This window comes from Erigeron canadensis, chromosome 1, assembly GCF_010389155.1.
Source record: "Erigeron canadensis isolate Cc75 chromosome 1, C_canadensis_v1, whole genome shotgun sequence".
In the NCBI taxonomy this organism is placed as follows: domain Eukaryota; kingdom Viridiplantae; phylum Streptophyta; class Magnoliopsida; order Asterales; family Asteraceae; genus Erigeron; species Erigeron canadensis.
Genome location: NC_057761.1, coordinates 48,320,002 through 48,343,697, shown reverse-complemented (window position 1 = coordinate 48,343,697; position 23,696 = coordinate 48,320,002). Strand labels below are relative to the sequence as shown.

General features: G+C 32.7%; 2 protein-coding genes across 2 annotated transcripts; one reads left to right on the top strand and one right to left on the bottom strand.

The window, feature by feature from the left end:
- The first annotated feature begins 1,731 nt into the window (after nt 1-1,731).
- Nucleotides 1,732-10,590, top strand: LOC122585380 (potassium channel KAT3-like). Its single transcript, XM_043757516.1, has 13 exons — nt 1,732-1,919; nt 4,115-4,330; nt 4,412-4,573; nt 4,680-4,737; nt 6,423-6,740; nt 7,221-7,460; nt 7,569-7,667; nt 7,741-7,773; nt 8,458-8,643; nt 8,839-8,916; nt 9,718-9,784; nt 10,064-10,210; nt 10,388-10,590. Exons 1-13 carry the CDS (start codon nt 1,732-1,734, stop codon nt 10,489-10,491), a joined length of 1,896 nt encoding a protein of 631 aa, XP_043613451.1. The 3' UTR covers nt 10,492-10,590.
- Nucleotides 7,817-12,770, bottom strand: LOC122585381. The gene is made up of 4 exons (XM_043757517.1): nt 12,617-12,770; nt 11,265-11,316; nt 10,700-10,863; nt 7,817-8,204 (listed from the first exon to the last, which is right to left on the bottom strand). Exons 1-3 carry the CDS (start codon nt 12,708-12,710, stop codon nt 10,707-10,709), a joined length of 303 nt encoding a protein of 100 aa, XP_043613452.1. The 5' UTR covers nt 12,711-12,770; the 3' UTR covers nt 7,817-8,204; nt 10,700-10,706.
- Between the last annotated feature and the right edge of the window lie 10,926 nt (nt 12,771-23,696).

The following is a 23,696-nucleotide window of genomic DNA, read 5'->3' as shown; positions in this document are numbered from 1 at the left end:
CCTTTAGAGTGAAAATGACCAGAATACCCCTCACGTGTGAAGCACGTGGGGGGTTTAACAGAGAGAAGTGACGGTCAAATAGCCAAAGGACCAAACGTGAACCTTATCCTCCTATAAAGGACTGTCCTTGAGGTTCTGGATTTTTAAGTACGAAAAGTGACTATTTTGGTAAACCACAGGGACGATTTATGTCATTAATATTGAAAAAAAAAACCCAATAATATTTGGAGACCAAAAAGCCAAAAATATCATCAAGAGATCCACTCTAGATGTGTTATTGTGTGATACCCTACCCTTGTAGAGTCTTTGAGCACAAATAAAACGTAAAACAAAGTCGAGCTAATTTTGGGCTAGAAAGTGTTCAACTTTTTTCGATAAAAAAAAAGTTTTTATTTAACTTTTATTCTAGAGATTGAATTGATATAAATTTTTCTAACCAACTTCTCTCAAACAAAGCAACCTCCTTTTAAGGTCAATTCATAACTCCGCCAATGCGGTTTATAGTGTGTTGACATTCTTACATTGTCTATTTGAAAAATACCTTATCTACCTATCTATTAAAGGAACCCATATTTTTTCCAATCACCTACGTGGCATTACCTAAATGCAATTCAGCCTATAAACTTAACTTATAAGCTTAACTTTTATTTACAAATAGTTTCTTCTTATTTATTTTCAGATCCCTCTAAATCTTAAACATATTCAAAATCCATTTGCTGACATAAAATTGTCCATATTCAACATTCAAAATCATGTTAATCGTCTCACATGCATATGAATCATGTTATTCAACCTCCTCAGATCTGAGAACAATTATAAACATTTGTAGCGGATGATTACTTTTGAATCAAAAATCTAAAATTGGTGGAGGTGCATTCAAGACCTATTGTTAGTGTTTTGCATAATAGAATTGAATCTTTGAATTTTTAAGACCTGCTATTAGTAATTTAGTATTACTTTTTTTTTAACTGTTTGTTTTAATGCAATGAAATTGATGTAGTTGGAATTCAATATGTCTGCTTTCATCTTCCCTTTGATTCATATAGACAATTTTTTAAGCAAAAACTTTATGTAACCTGTGTGTTAACACGTGACCAAAATCTAGTTTCTAATACATATGGAGGACTATTCTACTCATTCTTTATTTTTTTTTTTGCAACAAGAAAAAAATATTAATCAAAAGTTAGAACCAAGTGTATCAAAATAGTGTTAGATTAGATTAATCCGTCTTGTTTCCACTTGTTTTGTGACCTATTTAACTACTTAAGCGTCGTCGGGTAAATGTTGTCCCATTTGAACTCTAAAGATCCATTTAATTAGACCGGCCTTTACTTATTTCATTGATCATGCGCCCCTTTTTTTTAATGAAAAAAAATAAAGGATGAAACACATAACATATATAGTCAATGTCAAACCATCAAACGACTAGCTAATATCTCAATTTGCTGAGTCTCCAAGGTTATTGATCCCATTATCTAATCACGTCAATTTAAAATTTTGTACTTATACAAAAAGTCAAACCCAATAACATAACTTCTAAGCAAAATGTTATTGTCATCTGGATTTCTTTAATCAAAATAATGTACTAAACAATATAATAAACACAGTCCCCTATACCATCTTAATTACTAATTTAGTCCTACTTATCTTAAAACTAATTATACATCAAATGCAAAGTATAGATCGCATTTAACTTTCTCTCTCTTTCAATTCAAGACTAACCCGGCTAAGATGAGAGAAAAGTCATCAGAAACTCGCTCTCCGATGCCATTGTTATACCGGAGGCATTCGAGTGGGGATTTCATGAACAACTTGGCATCAGTGTCGAGCAGTCTCTTACCAGCTTTCGGAACTGTTATTGGTGGCGACTCTCCTCCTCTTAAGAAATATGTCATTGCTCCTTATGATCGTCGCTATCGGTAAGTGAGTTTGTCTCTTCAAGTTTTGATATTTGCATGATTAAAGGTTGTAAGTGATACATGGAAATATATATTAACTAGCCAACTAGTGCATGGAATTATACTTTGATATTTATGGAAGATACGTCTCAAACTATACAAGTGATAAATTAAATTCCACACTTTTGACTACATATGGTTTATAGATTTTGTATAAGTTAATCAGTTAATGATATTTCTGGTTTTCTGTTTTGGGCTGACAAAAATTTATTCAAAATTGGCTTATATAAATTTCTTCGATCTATACTTATCAATGTTTTAAGAATGATTTTTCTTTAATTAAAGTGGTTTGATGATTGAAAATCGTTTTTCAGTTGAACTAATTGCTATTAAATGTTTATTTAATATGCTTTCAACTTTTATAATCTAATAATACAATAACTAAAACATTTAGTATGCTTATCACCTTTTATCCTTGTTTAAAGTTTAAACAACAGCCAAGGTTCTTTGGGTTCAAATTATCCAAGGCATTCCGATAATGGTTTTCAAACTATTTTTCCGATCAGTCTAAAAATGTTACTAATTTACTTTTCATACTTCAAATTTATAATAACTTTACAATTTGCATTAAAAAATGACTAAGTTTACAAAGACTAAACTAATTATCAAAAACCAAGCTGATTAGAAACTTATTAGATGTCAAGGTGGGATTAACCCACTTGGTAGAAATTTATGCTTTTTAAAGGACCAAGGTTTAAATCTTAACATAAGGTAATTTAAAATTATTATAGATATTTAATTGTAAAGTTTGATGTTAAAATATATATATATATATATATATATATATATATATATATATATATATATATATATATAAACTCTTTAAGTGGGTTGATTAGTTGCAATTAATTCTCATAACTACCATCATAAGATTGAAAGAGTTTAATGTACATAGGATAAAACACTCAAATACTCTCTCGCATCCAAAATTAACTACTTGATTATTCTAAAACAAAATTCATGTTAACTCAAGTATATATGATTAAAGTATTGTTTTTAAAAGTCACAACACGAACAAACAGATATCAGATCATTGAATATTTACCATGTTACACACGAAACACTCCAGCAAAATATGTAGTTTTCATTAACTATAATTTTGTATCCCTAATTAGTAAATTAATAATGAATGTTTACACTATATCTATGTACTTGTATTGTACAACTTCACAATTCACATACCCCCCTTTGGCCCTTTCCAATCACTGCATGACCCATGCCAAAGTTCCCCTCATGAAACGGAAATACTTTTGGTTACAATTGTTTATTACTAATATAATATATAACTTGCACCAACAGTTTATGGCCATTTCTACGACATGGACAACACTTGAAATATCTTTCAGATGACATCTGTTAACATTATATCCTTTTTACAGATTTACAAATAAACAATTTCACTGTTTCGCGAATATAACTTCTCAGGAAGACAACAAATTGGAAAGATAACCTCCCGAATTTGAGTCAATTTCCCACTTAATTTTTCCAAACACAACTCAAAAGTTTTAAGGTCACATTATATGTAGAATGTAGGTAGCTGATTAAGCATGCATAAGACCATAACGCTTATGGAATAAGGGCCAAGGCATTAAGCACAATGCAAACACAAGTAGAACGAAAACAACGTGTATCCCAACCATAACTTTTTGGATCTCATCAACGATTGAGTCATTCATATATAAACACCAATGGGTTTTTGACCCTAATAAACACCAACGCTTAAGGGACTCTTTTAGATCATTTGTTATTATTTTAAGTTTGTATCCCACATGAAAATCTTAGGTCTAGCCGTCTAGGTGCCCTAGAAATACTTCAACTAGCTGTTGGATTACTAGCCAAAACGATATTTGATTAGCACAGTTCAAAAGTAATAAACCGTAAACACCTTGACTTTCTATTTATAAGCGGATGATGAAATAAATGACTACAGATAAGCAAAACAACTTGCAATGATAAACCAAATCTGTTAATAATATGATTCAAGAGGTTGTGTGCTTTGGCAAAAAAGGTTCAGCAACTTACAACTTATTCGACCTGTTTGACCCATTCCCATTTTATAGATATATTTAAAAAGAATAATGGCTCATTTGAGTCGAGATATGAGTAAATTAGTCAAAGTTGCAACCTCCTGTTGTTGATTTCAAAAAAGGATGCAGGTGGTGGCAAGCATTTCTAGTGGTATTAGTTATATACTCGGCATGGTCGTCACCATTTGAGCTAGCTTTTAAAAAGGTGGCTACAAGCTCTCTCCTTTATGTAGATTTGGCTGTCGACTTTTTTTTTGTCGGCGACATTATCTTAACTTTCTTCGTGGCATACTTGGATAAGTCAACATATCTGCTCGTTGATGATCATAAAAAGATAGCCACAAGGTATTCTAGACAGACCATTCTAAGAAACATGAAATGCATCAAAAACATGCACTAACAATTCCATTTTATGTGTTCACTAAGGTACGTTACCCATATGATGTTCCCAATGGATGTGGCATCAACACTGCCATTTCAAACGATATACCGAATCTTTACTGGAAAGCTGCACCGTGGGGAGGTCTTTGGGTTTCTTAATCTGCTAAGGTTGTGGCGGCTAAGGCGTGTTAGCGAGCTCTTCTCAAGGTAGAAACTAGAAACCATAATAATATTAAATTAGTATAAGTACTTGTATAATCTTCTACTATGCTTTGGATAAACATCCACTGACGACCACTTGTTTCCTGAACAGGCTAGAAAAGGATACACGCTTCAGCTACTTTGGGACAAGAACCCTCAAACTTGTATTTGTTAGTACTATTTAATCATACTTGCTATAACATAACTTAAAAACTGGTTGAATGATATTGTTTTTATAATTATAAGGGTTATTTACTGAAATGGTACATAGACTATCCATTATATTACTGATTTCATATCTATAACTTTAAAATTACTCTCATTATACCCCAACTTATCAATTCTCCACACGAACGATACCTGACCTGATGGGCGTCAGTTTGACCGTTAAGTTGGGGTATAACTACGGTAAATTTTAAAGTTTTAGGTATGAAACCAGTAATATAATGGATAGTTCAGGTGTCATTTATGTAATTAACCATCATCATCATCATCATCATCATCATCATCATCATTATTATTATTATTATTATTATTATTATATTACTATAATTTATTGTAAATCCTATTAATTTCTAATGGAAGTGATGTTTTTACTATTATTATTATTATTATTATTATTATTATTATTATTATTATTATTATTATTATTATGGTTGTTGTTTTAATTACACAAAGTATTATTTAGGAATAAATAATTTTAAAAAGTATATTGATATTTTTTGTAAATATTTACTTTTATTTTATAAAAGAATACTTTATTTTTATAAAAAATATTGTAAATATGTAGTTTTTTTATTAAAAAATATTAATCAATCAAATTATAGATCCATGATGATTTTATTTATTTCATATTTATTTATTTTTAATTTAAAAAAAATAAGTAAATCGGAAACAGTACATTAATTTCATGTAAAGCATTGATAAATGAACGTGAAGTCTTGAATGGATACCACCACATGGAGTTGATTAAATCTGTTTTGAGCTGATTCAAACCTTACATAGTAGTTGTACAGGTACTAATGCAGTAGTTGTACAGGTACTAATGAAATACAAGAAATTATGATATTATTTCCGGTTCACCCCTTTAAAAAAGAAGATTGAAATTTTTTTTTTATAAAAATAAAAACTTTGTACTAAAAATGATCTTTTATAAAAGAAATATTATTTTATTAAAAAATAAATTTTATAAATAATAGTTTTTGAAATATTAATAGTTTTTAATAAAAAATTAAATATTTACAATAATTTTTTTATAAAAATAAAGTATTCTTTTATAAAATAAATATAAATATTTTTAAAAAAAATATCAATCTACTTTGTGTAATTAAAAAAACAACAACAACCATAATAATAATAATAATAATAATAATAATAATAATAATAATAATAATAATAATAATAATAATAACTACATAAATGATATCTGGACTATACACCATATTACTGGTTTCATACCTAAAACTTTAAAATTTTACGGTAGTCATACCCCAACTTAACAGCCAAACTGACGCCCGTCAAGTCAGGTATCGTCTGAGTGAAAAATTGATAAGTTGGGGTATGATGAGAGTAATTTTAAAGTTATAGGTATGAAACCAGTAATATGATGGATAGTCCAGGTACCATTTCAGTAAATAACCCTAATTATAATTAATGCAAAGATTACTCGTAACGAAATGGACCAAAAAGAAAAGTGTTAGCAAATAGCAAATCATTCCTGCTTAGCCTGTTTGGACTCTTACAAGAATTTCACACATTTTAACCGATGATCCAACTTGCCGTACCTTGCCACATCCACATCCACATCCAATGAATGTCATGTTGCTAGACTAACTTATGGTTTAAATTATCACAGGTAACACTATTTGCAGTACACTCAGCTGGCTGCTTCTACTACTGGATAGCCACTCATCATGAACCCTCAGATCATACATGGATTGGATCTATTAATGGCAACTTCGAGGATAGAAGCATTTGGCTGGGATACACCTATTCAATGTACTGGTCAATTGTGACCCTTACTACAGTGGGCTATGGAGATTTGCATGCAGTAAATACAGGAGAGAAGGTGTTCAATATCTTTTATATGTTGTTCAACATCGGACTCACTTCTTATCTAATCGGTAACATGACCAATCTAGTCGTCCATAGTGCTGTCAAAACTTTTGCCTTGGTAAGTACCACCTTGATTTAACTAGATTGCGAATTGGATTAAGCCAAGATATGACATTTTCTACCCATTTACTTATGAAAGGGTTGACTTAAGTAGGCCAGTATGCCTATGCAACAGAGTCTTTGTATTCATTTTTGAGTTTTTCACTATTTATTGGACTATAAGTAGGCCAGTAGGGTCAACCCCATCAAACCCAATTGAACATATATTATAACACCTCATTTAAACCCAGAGCTATACTAAGTTACTAACCTGTACTCAATGTGCCCATTTTTCCACCTCTACTTAAGCCATCTAACCTATCTCTATAATGCTATCAGAAGGATTTGATCAATGAGATGTTAAAATATGCAACAAGAACAGACTTCCTGAAGGGTTATATTATAACTCATTCAATCAGACCTACATTAGTCCATTAACCAACATGCCCATTTTCAACCTCTAGTTACGCCATCTAATCTATCTCTATAACGCTATTAGAGGGATTCGATCAATGAGATCTTAAGATATGCAAGCAAGAACAGACTTCCTGAAGGGTTGAAAGAACAAATGTTGGCACACACGCAACTTAAGTTCAAGACAGCTGAACTGCAGCAAGAAGAAGTTCTAGAGGACCTACCAAAAGCGATTAGATCTAGCATTGCCCAACATCTATTCCGAAAAACCGTTGAGAAGACGTATCTCTTTAAAGGCATTTCAGAAGACCTCAGCAGGCAGTTGGTATGATTCCTGTCTCGTACAACACCACTATTAATACACCGGACTACCAAGTACTGGACAGTGATCTATTTTCTAAACACATCATGGTAATATGGTTTCTGTTTGCAGGTTACAGATTTGAAAGCAGAATACTTTCCACCCAAGGTTGAAGTTATACTACAAAATGAGATACCAACAGATTTCTATATTGTAGTATCTGGAGCCATGGTATATGATCTTTCACAACTCAAATGCATATTTGATGTCTCCATCTGGAATTCTAATTGCCTAAAAATTTCAGGAGGTGCTGACACACAAAAATGGAATGGAGCAGGTATACATTTTCTGTCTGGGCAACATAAAATTGAGCATTTAACTAGCATGTAAAGATCCAGATCGCACAGTCGTGCTTATACCATCAACAGACTATAGGATGCACCTTAATAATGTGGATATGCAATCTTACAACTTTATATGCAGACTATAGAATGATGACCACTGAATATATGGTCACACATAAAAATCACTAAATCAGATTAATAGAACACACCTAGAGGTTACTGTATATATCTTGGAAGTAAGGCCTGTCAAAAAGTAACTGCACCGGACCTAACATCTTAGTGAATCAAAAACCAATGAGATAATGTACGAAGCTTCAATCCAACAAGAATTTGACAAGTTTTACATACCATTAAAACCATATCAAGTTGACTGCAACATTCTTGAAAACTGACATGTGCAAAAGAAGTCTGCGGTATCCTGCCCCTGGATATAAAAACATATGATAATAAAAACCAGAGTTTATGAAAAAAATTCTACAGTGATGTATGTACTGCATACAAACACTAAATAGCTTAGATCTTGCATAGACATTAAAAAATAAACAAATTAAAAAACGTCCTGTTATGAGGAGAAGAATATACAGATATGATAAACTGCAAAACTGATACACACAAATTATGATTTGTATGTGTATTTGATGTTACGGTATTAAGCAATGTCCCTTTCTATGTTCCAGTACTTATTAAAATTAGGCCCGATGGATATGTTTGGGGAAATTGGGGTGTTCTTCAACATCCCCCAACCATTCACAGTGAGAAGCAAGAAACTTTCTCAGGTAGTCCGGATTAGTCATCATCACTTTAAGCAACTAGTGCAGCCACTTGATGAAGACGGAAAGACAATAATGTCAAACTTCACACAGGTCTCATTCAAATATGTCTTTAGATTTTAACTATAAAGGTCAAAAATAATATATCTCAAAAACCCCTTAATATTAACACACAAATCCCGATTAGCCAGAAAACATGCAAGCCTGTTCTTGTGGCCATGTCATATTACTTTCACAGCCTCTTAATTAACATAAATCTCATTTGTAAACTGGCATGTTTGTTCACAGTATCTGAAGGACTTAAAGAAGGAGGTGCAAAATGAGATGCCATTATTGACAGAGCTTCTGATGGACTTGAATATTGAGGTAATACTTAATAGAGTTATATGGCAGTAGATTATATCTACAATTTCCGCATTATCATAACTGCTAAGTGCTAACTCAATGGATAAATCTTTATAGGACATGGAAATTTCGGTGTTTTCACAACTGATTCACATTTTTACTTCAGTTAACTAGTTCATAGTGCAAAATAGGTTAATTAGCGTGGTGGATGTGCTAATACATAAGAACAAATATACATAAAGTAACTGTGTAAGCTGTTAGCCATCCATAGAACAAGTTTGCTTAGTTAAATTAAGCATAACTTATTATTATTCAGTTTGACAGTGATCAATCATTATGGTTTCTTTACTTCTTAATATTCATTTCAAACAAGTTATTGCGATTTAAGAATCTTCACTCTTGTTTTTTGAACTTCTCTCAAGTATTTAACATAAGAGTATCAGTCTCGCCTTCATATCAATGTAATAATTGGAGGGAATATCTTCATAAGTCTTTATATTCTGCTTCTTTAAGAACATATTCTATATTATTCCTACATATAAATCACCCGAGAACATGATGTAGCACATGAAGTATAAGCAAGATTTAGCATACTGATTGCTGAAAATATGTAAAGATATATTCATACAATTTGGCATTATAAAAAAGTCTTGCTGAAGCAAAGACCTCGCCACTTACAATTTACAGTTATATATTTCGTGATCAGTCATCAGTGTAATCTAGTCCCCATTTAGCCATTTTTATACAAGTAATTCATAGGAGCTATGAAATTCCAGCATTGTCAGATGAAAGGTAACATTTTTCTTTACATACTCATCGCAGCAAACCACCCCAATTGGCGAATCAAAAAACCATGAAGCCTCAAACTATGGCCGAGAAGATAGAGAAGGTTGGTTATTGTTAAAGTATCTCACAAGTAAAGATAAATAATAAAAACAACTAAAGTAACAATAAGGAAAACCTTTGAACATTCTGATTGGATAATCTGAAAGCCATAGTCTCCAATAAAATAAATTTTCACTTTTAATTAAATGAGGGCCAAACCACTTTCCGACTTTCTACACTAAATTGTGAATGTTTTAAATAAATGGAATAGTCATATATATTTTTCTTTTATGTTATGAGACGCTGAATAATCTAATTAACAACTTACTGCTATTATATGCAGGAACACCCACTTCTGTACTTTCAAACACATTTCCCTTAAGGGTTGTAATCCATGGCCACCATCCAAATGAGGAAGAACCAGACAGAAAAATGACAGGAAAACTTGTCCACCTACCAGAATCAATAGAGGAACTTTTTAACTTAGCAGGTAAGCAATCCGATTCCAAATAGTGCATTATAAGATAGAACACCTTATGTGAATTCCATATACAATTTTAGATGAAAAGAGGCTTATGTGGGATTGAAAGTAACTAATTTATCTTAAATGAAATATATTTATTTTTTAATTTAAGAAGGCTTACAACCTAGTTATATTGTCATGCAGAGAAGAAGTTTGGACGAAGAGGAACCATGATTCTCATGTCTGATGCATCTCAAGTGGAAGATCTTAATGCTTTAAGAGAGGATGACCACTTGTATATATCATGAATACATGAGGATATAACATCCAAAACATTTTCCAAAAAAAGAAGTTGCATTAAACTTCAGTTTTTAAAGTGTGTGCAAATACGTATGCAGAATGTAAGATAAAGGATTACAGAATATAATGACCTATTATATAGCATCTGTTTCACACAGTTTCAAAAGATTTATCTGTACGAAAGATTAAAATAAATGAGTAAGGGTCAATGCTTACCAGAATTTTAGCTACGATCCCTGTTATTCAGCATGTCTAACACAGAGTAAGCTGCTTTCTGGAAACGCTCTTTGTCATCCTCTAAATTTCTTTTCCTCTCAAGAGCAGACTCTCTGCATTTCTCAATGTCTTCTATTATTCCACCAGAGCTATGGTCAATTTCACTGTGTAGGAAATAAATTAGAAATGAGTACAGAGACAAGAGCGACAGAAAGACGTCTTCATGAATGTGATCATTCACATAGACTAAATAGTAGTAGCCGGTAAGATCACTTTGATAACTCTCGAGTATTGAATTAAGAGTCAGCCATCAGAGTCTGGATAGGGGTGGCAAAGAGAGCATAAAGACTTTCAAACGAGATATTATCAGGTGCCATCACAAAGGGCCATTATATTAATTAGAGAGTGTGAGCATATACTTAGTCAAATGGCATGTAAAAGAGTGAAATGAGATAATCAGGCAAAAACAGTACTTCTCATAAAGCTCTCACAATCGCTTTGTTAATTGAGTGAATACTGGCCATTAATCTAACGTCAATACTGGTATTCTAAGGAGTTTACTCACGTGATCATCTTAAGCATATTTTCCATCCCAGCTTGCACTTGCTGCGAAAGATCTGCGAATACACAAGAGTGATCAAATTACTATATAAGATGGAAGCAGAACCATTCAAAGTAGAGAAAATAAAGCTTTTGCATATATTAAAGTTAACAAACCTCATCAGATATGTATTCATTACACGCAACAGTAGAAGTTAAACTTACAAACATGAGTAGCTGTGACACTTATCAGAGTGGTAACTGTACCATGGGGCAAATACAAATTTAAAACTTATTATATCCTGATCTTGGTTAAGTCTATAGAATTACGGATTGTGGTCTTATCACCAATGGCCAGCAATCGGATATTTTGTATAGACCAATCACGAATTAATTAAACACTTCAAACAAGAATCATTGAGTAACGAAATTACATTTGCTTAATAACAGGATAACTATCATATAAAAACCAAATACCATTGCCTACACAAAGAATTAGATTTGATAAGTCTACTCACAATAAACTAGTCTTTTTCTTAGTTGTTATTTGGATTTATAATATTGTCACTTTGTCAGACGTAAAACTATACTGTCTTTAGTAGTGTAAGCTGATACTAACCCCTAGCTTTCCTCTTTCTTCTTTCCTCTAGCTGAAATCATCATGACAATTAGAAACCAAACACAAGCACGAAAATAAACGAGATAGCAAATTCACTCGTATACCTTTGTATCTCGATATTAATCTATAAAACTATATTCCTTAAAACAGACTTGTAACAAAACTTCAGCTAAAAATGCGTGCCATTCTAAATAAGTAACTTAATATGTCAACATTTAGCCTAAATTATCATAGTACTAAGAATAAAATGCATACAGTGTTCTGAGATTTCACTTTAATACACAATCAACTACGACAAACGTAAACAAAATGTATTACGCATAACTTAGGAAAACGTAACTCATCTAATCATAACATACATAACGCAGTTTGAATATCTTATCGGAAAACTATGTGAATCTAAATTACTAACTATTTAGGATCAACATTCGGTACAAATGCTTGCAGTATAGGAAATAATAACCGAATAGCCTTCTCGAATCTAATTATAACAAATAATCAAATACGATACACTAACAAAGTTATATTAAATGTAGTAATATGCATATGATACATTCTAACCTAATCGGAAAGATGCTTATGAATCTATTAACCTAATTATATAAGTAGTAATAAATTAGGTTAACATGATGCAAAAATTTATTCAAAATTGAGCTTCGATCATTCGTTGATTTCGAAAGTAATTATCAGGTGTCTGTATGTGTGTGTGTGTATATATATATATATAGAGAGAGAGAGAGAGGGGGGGGGAGAGGTACCGTAGATGACAGAGGAAAGAGAGGAGTGGGCGTCGGAGAGTGGAATGAGGTGCGTGTTATCGGAAAGTGAAATCGGCGGTGAAGAGGACGCCATTGAAGGAAGATGGTTGATTTGGGATTTTTGAGACCCTGATTGAAATTCACAGAGCTACTTTCTTCTTTTTATATGTTTGGCGCCATCCGCTATTCCGCTGCGTTTTAAATTGGCTGATTGGCTCTTCAAACTTTTTTTTATAGAGTACTGTATTATTTTTGGCACTGTTGGGTCACTGTATGCTTTTAGTTGCAACAAATAAAAAATAAATAAATACACAAATATAAACAATTTTACATGAATTATTATAGTATACGAGATAAAGGTACTCATGCATTACGGCGGTAATGAAGGTGATGATGGGGTGGTGATGTAATGGCGCCGTGGCAACGGTAGCAGTGATGGGGTCATCTACCTGACGGGCTCCGCCCTTGGATTTAAAAATTCGCCGAAAGTATATCGAATTACCACTTTAATGAAAGATCATGAAATTTTACAAATACCGATATAATTTTTATAATTTATCGATGTACGGTTTTTATAATAAAAGATTTTGAATTAATAAAAGAAATAAAATTATTTATTTTATTTCTACCTAACGGGCGGGAGGGACGGGAAGGTACTCCCCCACCCTAAGGTCGCGTTTGGTTCACAGAATTTGATGAAATCTGATGGAATTGGAATTGAATTTCATTCCTTAGTGTGTTTGGTTGGTTAAAGATGGAGGAATCACATTTCGTTGGAATGTTAACATTCCCTCATTTGATGGAATCTCCATTCCTTGGAGATGGGGGAAGGAATCTCATTCCGTCCCTCACTTGAATCTTCAAAAAATCAAAAACATTCCGTCAAATTCCATTCCTTCAGATTTCAATTCCTTTGAAAGATTTCATTCCTTCCAAAAACATTTCGCGAACCAAACGCGCCCTAAGATTTGTTGCAATTGCAACTTGCAAAATGTTATTTTACTCGAATTAAATGTGACACATAGTTCGATATTGTAGCTTTTAATTATATTCGAGTACATTTTTTTTTACGTGTATCTTATCAAGACTATATACGTTTTTCGAGCAGTACTATTAGTCATGGTGCGACTAATCATACCATTACTTGAAGTAGTCGATCAAACCATTAGATATTCAATGACATTTACACCATTTCCAAAACCCAATACTTACCACGTACCTTGAATATATATATATATGAGAAATATCAAATAAGAAGGTGTCTTTAAGGAGAGAAGAGAGAATGTCTTATGAACCAATCAGAACGTGACATGTGGATTTAAAAAAAAAAACAGTGGCATTTTTGTAAATAAATCAAACTTTTGTCAGCCTGGTTTTGGGTCAGCCTGGGTCTGGGTCAGCTTGGGTTATGATCAGCTTGGTTTGTCAGCTTGGTTGGTCAGTTTGGGTTCTGGGTCAGCTTGGGTTCTGATCAGCTTGGTTAGTCAGCTTGGTTGGGTCAGATTGGTCAGCCTGGGTTATGGGTCAGCTTGGTCAGCCTAGAATCTGGGTCAGCTTGGGATCTACATTTGTGTAGATTATGTGTAGTTTTCTGTCAAGCTGACCCAACCCAAGCTAACCAAGTTGACCCAACCTGACCCAGACCCCAAGCTAACCCAACCCAACCCCAAGCTGACCCCAAGCTGATCCAAAACCCATTAGCTGACCCCAAGCTGATCCAAAACCCATTATCTACATTTGTGTAGATTGTGTCAAGCTGACCCAACCCAAGCTAACCAAACTGACCCAACCTGACCCAGACCCCAAGCTGACCCAACCCAACCCTAAGCTGAACCCAAGCTGATCCAAAACCAATTAGCTACATTTGTGTAGATTAATCTACATTTGTGTAGATTGTGTCAAGCTGACCCAACCCAAGCTAACCAAACTGACCCAATCTGACCCAACCTGAACCAGACCCCAAGTTGACCCAACCCAACCCCAAGCTGACCCAACCTAACCCCAAGCTGACCCAAAACCCATAATCTATATTTGTGTAGATTGTGTCAACCTAACCCAACCCAAGCTAACTAAGCTGACCCAACCTGACCCTAACCCCAATCTGACCAAACTGATCATGCTGACCAACCAAGCTGATTAGAACCCAAGCTGACCCAGACCAAGTTGAGCAACCAAGCTAACCCAGAACCCAAGTTGACCTACCAAGCTGATCAGAACCTAAGCTGACCTAGAACCCAGGCTGACCAAGCTTCAAAAAAGTTTGATTTATTTACCAAAATGCCACCGCGCATTTTTTTTCCATTTTGACACATGTCGCGTTCTAATTGGCCTATATGACCTTCTCTTCTTAAGACACTTTCTTCCAGGATCTCTACCCTATATATATAATATATATATATATATATATATATATATATATATATATATATTGTCAATTTGACCACCATAATTATAAAAGATTGAACTACTCGTAATATCAACGGAGTAATGATAGACATGCCTAATAATTATGCCTAAAATTATGTCTAATCCATTTAATTTTGTCACGTGGATTTTACATTTTCTCTTTCTTAATCTTTACATTGATTATGTCATATGTCAACTCTTTCTTTTTAGGCCTACATTTTTAGACACATTAATCATTTTCCATATCAACGTACATCTAAAGAGTTCAATGAAACACAATTGAAAATTTTATTGCAAATTGAACCTGAATATATACAACCCCATACCATTGATGGATTCAGGCATGTGTATGTACTTTGTTGCGAAAATACGATGGTAAATACTGCATAATATATATTTGCGTTCTAAAGTTTACTTCATACGTGCAAAAGATACATTCACACATCTAAAACGTTCCCTAGTTGTTTGATCCTTATCCCGTATATTATGATAGGAAGCATACCCCTGTATATTTTTTAAAGATTATATCACGGTACCCGCGCAATGCGGCGGTAGTCGTCGTGACGACCGTGTGGTGGTGGAGACGATTGTTAGTGGCGGAGGCATTGTCAAATGATGTAAGTTATTGATGTAAAAGTAATCGATGTAAAGGATTAATGTGGATATTTTGAAAAATTAATTATTGATATTGTAATTTAACTATTAACGGTAGGTGGGTAGTGTAGATACAAACATTTTAAAGGGTGCTATGTGTAAATATTACACAAGTTTTAACATTTCCATAAATAAGAAGCTAATCTTCTCTCTATATAACTAAAAGAGGATATGAAAAATTCTATGTTGCTATCCTATCTTTTTAACAAATAAACATTTTTCATATGTGGCGATTTTCTATCTATTTCACATTTAATATTGTTATATCATATTCCAATTTATCATATTCTAATCCTAATCACCAACAAATCAATAATAAATAAATATTTTATCAAATTTAGTTATCATTTATATATCAGTTTCTTTATAAAATATTTATCAAATATACATAACCAATCTCCATAAAAGATCGTATCATGTATAATTTGGGATATGGATTAGGGTTTTTCAATTATTAAAGATTAATTAATTAATATTATTTTAATATGGTTAGATATGTATTACGGGTAGCCTAGGATCATTAAATTTTGTTGTACTTAATAGAATTCAAATAAGTTTTATAACTTTGGTTTTTTAACAAAATTTTTGTTTATGTATCTACTATAGTTAAAAAAAATTTAATTTTATTTAATGTGAATAGTTTAAGGTTAATGTGATTCAAGTTATTGAGCATCAACTAAACTTTTTGTTTATTTTTCTTTTCTTTTTTTCTTCTTATTAGTATTTTGTTATATTATTTAAAGGAAATACTTAGTCAAATTGTTTAGTGAATAATTATATATGGAATAAAAACTTTCAAATTTTAAACTTACTTACGTACTTATTTATATACTTTATTTTTTTAGTTCTTTTGTTGTTACATGTTTGCATGACTTAAAATATATTCATTTATGATTTATTTGCGTAAATTTACATTTGAATATGTTGTTGGTACAATATTTAACATATTTTTATAACAAAAGGTATTTACCATGCAACGCATGAGTTTAATCTAGTTTTATAATATACTGCTAGATTTTAGATCTGTATCCAACTGAACACGAGACTTACGACATTATTATTAATATTAAGAAATCGAGAGCTATGATTGGTCAATAAGTTATTTAAACAACTATGCTTTAATATAATAAAAGATAGATTGGTGGTTTGACTTTTACATGTTACAAATCATTTTCAGAAATAATGTACCAAATACATTGAATTGGAATTGTAAACATAAGAGTAAAATAGATATATTTCATATCAAAAGTTCTAAACATGGAAATTGGAAGGTGATAAATTATTTTTATTATAAAGGTGTTATAGATAATAGATAAGGACCATAAAGAAATCTAGAGAATTAATATTATGTTAGTGATAGATAAACCAACATCATTAATAAATAAAAAAAGAAAATGCATTATCTTAACAAGGAAGGAAAAACATTTTATTATATATCATTCCATTCCATAAGCCAAATTAAGATACTTTCCGTTTATTTGCATTTCTTGGCGCACCTTACCAAGCAGGTCTTCAAATCTATGTTGGCTGCAATTCAATTCAAATCATACATCATACAGAAGAAGATAATAAACTCAGTCAATAATGTTGAAAATTTTAGTTAATATTAACGTAATTAAAATGAAGTTGGCTTTGTTCAATATAAAAGTTATCAGATCAATAAGTTTTTGGTTTAGTGAGCTAAGGAGCATGTGGGGGACTTTGTCCTCTTCAAATGTTTCGAGTTCAACTCCAAGTGCTAATTACCACTGTGAGGTAACAAACTACTTACAACTATATTTGTCAATAGAAAAAATATACTCCAAAGGTCAAATTTAGTAAATATATATATATTTTGAAAAATTGACTGTAGTTAATATACAGAATGTAGTTAGAAATACAATAAATATTTCTAATTAATATAAGATGTAGTATCTTGGAACAGAAGAAAAAATATCATAACTAATTGATTTTTTTTTGTTAACTTAACATGTTTAATAAGACAGAAATATTAACAAGATATACACATAGAGCGAAAAAACGTACCACGAGTCGGCATCATACAACTTTGCAAAGAACAACCAATGATGCAATAGTACTTTTTGCCCAACCCGAACTGAAGAAACTTTGATTTACTAGTAATAGGTCTATGGGGATGATCATTTGAAACTGAAGAGCCCGGAATTTCGCTAGCCGGTGATGATTTACTAAGGCTCATCGCATCTAATTGCATATTGCCCGGACGGATGGGACCAGCATTATTTTGATTAAGTTGAGGAAAACATTTGTTCACACAATTCCAAAAACATGGAATTTTTTCATTGGGTTTCTTATCAGAAAGAAACGTACATTGATTTAGACATCCTCCCCAACATAAATACACCCCGCCCCTCCCTGGTTGGACTAGTAGCATTAAAAAGACTATTACAGTAATCAAACCATTGGCCTTGATGTTCAAGACATACCCTGTTCTCATCTTGATGATCTACCGTTCCACACCTCCCCAATATCAAGTGTAACACTCTTAACGTGGTTATGGTTGTAAATGACTCTTTATATTATATAAGCAACATTTGTAGACATTGAGTAAATCAAGCTCAATTTAATGCTCATCAATATCATTTTGACTTGTAATACCTAAAAATAAAAGGAAATGTCATCATAGTGTATGGGTTATACGGTGGAAATTAATTGTTTTGAAAGAAATACTTAACATATATGATACATATATTACACATATAATGTGATATCCATAACTCTCTTTGGAATTTCTTATTTCTTATTTCTTTTTATACGCGAACTCAACTACTCATGCATTCTTTTCATCATCATATTAATATTACTCGTAATAATTAATCCTTGAAAACAAAACAAGATAAAGTTGAAACAAAATTACTCTTGGAAAACTCAATGAAAATACAGTTTTTGGGAATTTAATTATAAAATATAGATTGATCAAATTCATTAGAAACTGAATAAATTAGATTAATTAATTAAGAGATTTGATATAAAGTTATAAACTCTATGTATACACACGGGAAACAAGTTTTAATAGATATATTGAAAATCCAATATAAACAAATCCTTTTAACCAAAAGAAAATAAAGCCTAAACATCTTATGCTTGTACTTAAATCAATTGTGAAGGGTATTAACCACAAAATCTTACAATTATATTCTAGTGAGCTAGACTTGGATCCTTATGGGTAGAAAACTATGTAAGGTTTTCTTAATCTATGTGGGTTTAATTTAATACCTTTAAGTTGCTTCAGCCTTCAAGTACTCTATGTATCCACAACACAATTTACATGGTATATTTTTATACATATTTTTTGGTTTTGAAAAATTCAAATTAAACCGTCCGGGTTGAACTTTATTTGATTAACTAGTAAAGTAATAAACACGATATAACATAACATGAATAAAAGTATAAAACAAGTACATAATAACATAAATCATACTAATGTGAATAAAAATTTACAAGAATACATTAGAAATAAAATAAATCTGAACCTGATGAGTATTCAACTAATCATAAGAAAACCACTTAAATTTAAACTCAACATCATCTGTGTTAGGCAATGAGTCAAGAAACTAAGTTTTATAAGAACTTGTTGTTGGAATATGATTACGTAAAATGAACGTATGTCCGAAAAGTATTTAAGCCTACGGGGTCACACCTCAACGTGAATGTAACTATAAATTGATTAATATATTAAATGTAATTGATTAATTAATTTGATCACGGAAAACTAACGGAGGTTCGTTAAAAGAGTTAAAAGTTAACGGTACTTAATTAACGGACTTAACGGAGAAGAGTTGGAATTAGGAAACAATTAGGAAACCCCTCTAGAATGTTCTAGGGGGGGGGGGGGACAGTCGACCAAAGGGGTCCAAAACCCTCAAGACTTGGCCATTAAGTTTCCTAAGTCTATAAATAGAAGCCTAGGTTAATTGTTTTTCACACACAATTAATTAGGTTTTCTAAAACCCTAAAAATCTCTTCTCTCTCTCTCCCCTTGGTTCGTTCGACTACCACAAGAAGAAAAGGGTTTTTGGTTTTTGCTTGGGTCGATAGTAGTAGCTAGAAACAAAGGGTTGTTCGGTTCGTGATCAAGTACTAGCATACATACATTCCACAGTTGAGTGTGCAATCGTAGAGAGGTTAAGTTAAACCTTGTTCTTATCTTCAATCTCTCCATTATAAGGTACAAATTCTATACTTTGGTTAATTAATTAAACTACACAGATCTTGTCTTCCGTTGCGTGCTTTGTGATTTGTTGTGATAATTAGTTATAAAACCCAACAGTGGTATCACGAGCCTACTATGTATGTTTTTTGATTACCAAAAGATCAAAACTTGAAGGGGGGTTAAGGTTCTTGATCTTCAATTTTCGAATATATATATAGTTAAATTGTTTTTGTAATTTAATTACATTATTTAATAAGAAAAAGGTTTTATTTAATATATATATATGGTTCGAAAGTTTTTTCCAGAAAATAAAAAAAAAGTTTTTTTTAAGGTTCCTAATCCAAGTTTTGATTAATTACATGTTTATGTGATAAATTGTATGTAATTATGTGTTGTACCTTTATTTTTAATTGTTAAAAAGAAGTAAAAAAATCATGAATTTTTCATGCAAATCATTCATGATTTTTACTTAGATATATTGATATGAAATCTTGATCATTAGGGTTAATTATGCTAGATAATTGTATAATTAATTGTGTGACAATGTGAATTTTTCGTATAAACTTTCTGTTTTGCGACAGTTTACTAAAAAAATCATATCTTTTAATCCGTAATGAGTTAGAGGTCGTGCTTTGAACTGTAGATTCTAAACACATAGGGCTAAAACTTTGTAGTTCTGCTCGAAATCTGAATCGGACCAGAAACAGGTCTAAACAGGTCGTGAAGCTACTGGAATTTCCAGAAAGCTAACTATGTGATTATATGATAATAGTTTGTGTTGTACATGTTTAAGGCTTACGCAATCAAGGTAACTTGATGTATGTGGTCCTCTTCTTTGAAGGGGGAGCCGGATTAGACATAGATAAACCATAGTGACATGTTTAGGTGGCCTACCATAACTCGTTGCATGCTTAAATAGTTATAGTTTATAATTTTGCATATTTATTGAGATATAAATTGTGATGTAAAATTGTTTTGAGAAAAGATAAACTTGACTAAGCAATATCGAAATAAGAGATTTTTTAATAAAATTGGAGTCCTACGACCTTGAGATACATCGGCTCACCCATTTGAATAAACTCTAAGAGAGGTATAAGCCGGAGTGCGCTAGCCTTCTAAAAGGGCGGGTTTTTAAATCGCTTTTATCGCATACCTTTGCCCTTGCGCTTCTTTGTGCGTTCAAATGGAGCTACCGAGCTCTCTTGTGTTGCTAAGACTATGGGGTCGTTATTTTACTCACTGGTACACAGTGGTGAAATGACAATTGCATGGCAAAACCCATTCACTGGTACACAGTGGTGGTCAATTTTGCACGTTCTTAGTTGGACGACTTAAAGCGAGTTAAGCGGTGAGACCTTGACCCGTGGCAAAAGATGGGACAAAACATGACTACAAAAGATCGCTTGATGAATCGAGCGTCTTACGTAGGTCCCATACTATCTAGGAATTGCACTTGTAATGCAATTACTGGTCGTCACTTACCTTTTGAGTGCAATCATTTCTAGCACCTCAACTGACGAAATGGTTGCATGTCAATTGGATCCTAGCCTTGATGAGATTAATTGTTTATTCCATAAACATTTGGGTAATTAATTTCTCAAGGATTGATTATCGAAAATACCGATAATTGAACTTAAATCTGTTTTGTAAATGGCAACAAATCCTTCACAAAACATACACCAATCGGCTTTCAGGTCGATGCTAGAAAGAGAAAACTTTCTAAAACCAATTTCAATGACTGTTTTTGTCAATAGAGAATTGTTCTAAGAGTTGAAAAGAAAACTGATGTCATTGAAACTCAGATACCGCTATTCCTAATGCGAATGCCACTGCTTTGCAGTTGGAAGCATAAAATACTCGGTACAATAGACACATTGAGGTTGCTTATTTGATGCTAGAAGCATGTCTCCTAAACTTCAAAAAGCAATTCGGATTGCAAAATCCGTGTGATATGATCAAATAACTCAAGTCTATGTACGGAAAACAAGTTGGAGATGAAATTACTTGAGCTAATTGAGTCACTCTATAACTTGAACACGAGTATAGGAAACCGGTGAGTGCTCATGTACTCAAGATGAAGAGTCACTTTGAGCATTATGGAAAGGTTTAACTATGCGTATCTTCTGTCGATTCTTATTGGCATAAGTGATAATTGCAGATTTGCATAGCATAGTTGGACTTCATATCAAGTTGATTGAGTATGAAGAAAACCGTCCAAGAAATCTGAGATACCCCAAGTTCTTATGATCAAGGGGGGAATGGTTTAGAAAGCAAAACAACCGTAAAGCTAAAGGCAAGAACTTAGGTAAGAGGAAACAAAGTGTTTAGTCTCAAAACCTTAAAAGACCCTTTGGAAAAAGGAGCATACGGCTAAAGACCAGGCTTGTCATTACTATGCTATAGTGAGACACTGGAAGAGGAATTGTCCTAAGTATCTAGCTGAGTTGAACAAGAAGAAGAAGCAAGTTGGTTTAACCAGTTCTTCAAGTATCTTCTTAACTGAATTATAAGTGTTGATGAGATTCAAATGATAATTCAATAGCAAAAGAGTCAAGTTAACTTGGACTCTATCTTTGACATGGTCATCTTGTTTAATTTTTGTCAAGAAACGCATTTAAAGACTTCAATGTGAAGATATCTTACAAATCAAATGATGAATCATTTGATAAATGCGTGTCTTCGGCATTATAAGTAGCAAGAAACGCATTAAAAGTCTTCAATGTGAAGAGATCTTACAAAATGATGAATCGTTTGATAAATGTGTGTCTTACGAATTACCGTTAGCAAGAAAAGCATTGAAAAACTTCAACGTGAAGGGATCTTACAATCAAATGATGAATCATTTGACAAATGCATATCTTGTATTTTCGGAAAGATGACAAGTATATCTTTTCCACATAAAACCGGAAAGGATTAAGGAACTACTTGGACTAATACATATCGATGTATGTAGCCCTTTTTAGGCATGTGTCAAGGAAATATGCTAACTGCTTCATTATTCTACGGATGATTTCAGTCGTTATGGTTATGTTTAATTGCTTAAACATAAACATGAAGTCTTTGAAACATTCAAAGAGTTTAAAAATGAAGTTGAAAATCAACTCGGTAAAACCATCAAGATTCTTCGTTCGGATCGAGGTGGTGAATACTTAAGCCAAGAGTTTAAGGATTATTTTAAAGCATGTGGAATTATCCAACAGCTTACTCCTCCATACACTCCTCAGCATAATGGAGTATCTAAAAGGAGAAATCGAACCTTGCTAGACATGGTGAGATCAATGATGACCCGTACAACTCTCCCATTTTCGTTTTGGGATTATGCTCTAGAGACTGCTGTACGCATTCTCAATATGGTTCCAACCAAGAAGGTTGACAAGACACCGTACGGATTATGGCATGGTGATGTCCCTAATTTGTCTTACTTAAGAGTCTGGGGATGTGAGGCACTTGTGAAGCGTGATATGCCTGACAAACTTGAACCCAGAACTACTAAGTGCATCTTTGTCGGATACCCTAAGGAAACGATGGGTTACGACTTCTATGATCCCGCCAAAAACACTGTTTGTGTTGCTCGATATGCTGAGTTCTTTGAAAAGAAGTTAGTTCAAGAGAACAGTGGGAGGATTGTAGAACTTGATGAGATTCAAGAGAAAGATGTGTCACCTTCTGAAGATACTAGCAATCATCAACTAGGGGGGGGAGGGAAATGTTCAAAGTGATGAACCTCAAGTCGATGATAATGAAGCGGTTCCACTTCGTAGGTCCGAAAGGACAAGACGTCTTACTGAAAGACTATGTCTGATGGTAGAAGAAGACGTTGTTGGAGATCTCGATGAGCCTCCGAATTTC

Excerpts from the sequence above, each read along its gene's own strand:
- LOC122585380 (XM_043757516.1), top strand. The coding sequence starts at position 1,732 with ATGAGAGAAAAGTCATCAGAAACTCGCTCTCCGATGCCATTGTTATAC. Across the intron at positions 8,917-9,717 it reads TGATGGACTTGAATATTGAG|CAAACCACCCCAATTGGCGA; the intron begins GTAATACTTAAT and ends TACTCATCGCAG. Across the intron at positions 9,785-10,063 it reads TGGCCGAGAAGATAGAGAAG|GAACACCCACTTCTGTACTT; the intron begins GTTGGTTATTGT and ends TATTATATGCAG.
- LOC122585381 (XM_043757517.1), bottom strand. The coding sequence starts at position 12,710 with ATGGCGTCCTCTTCACCGCCGATTTCACTTTCCGATAACACGCACCTC. Across the intron at positions 11,317-12,616 it reads TCTTTCCTCTGTCATCTACG|ATCTTTCGCAGCAAGTGCAA; the intron begins GTACCTCTCCCC and ends GTGTATTCGCAG. Across the intron at positions 10,864-11,264 it reads AATATGCTTAAGATGATCAC|TGAAATTGACCATAGCTCTG; the intron begins GTGAGTAAACTC and ends TTTCCTACACAG.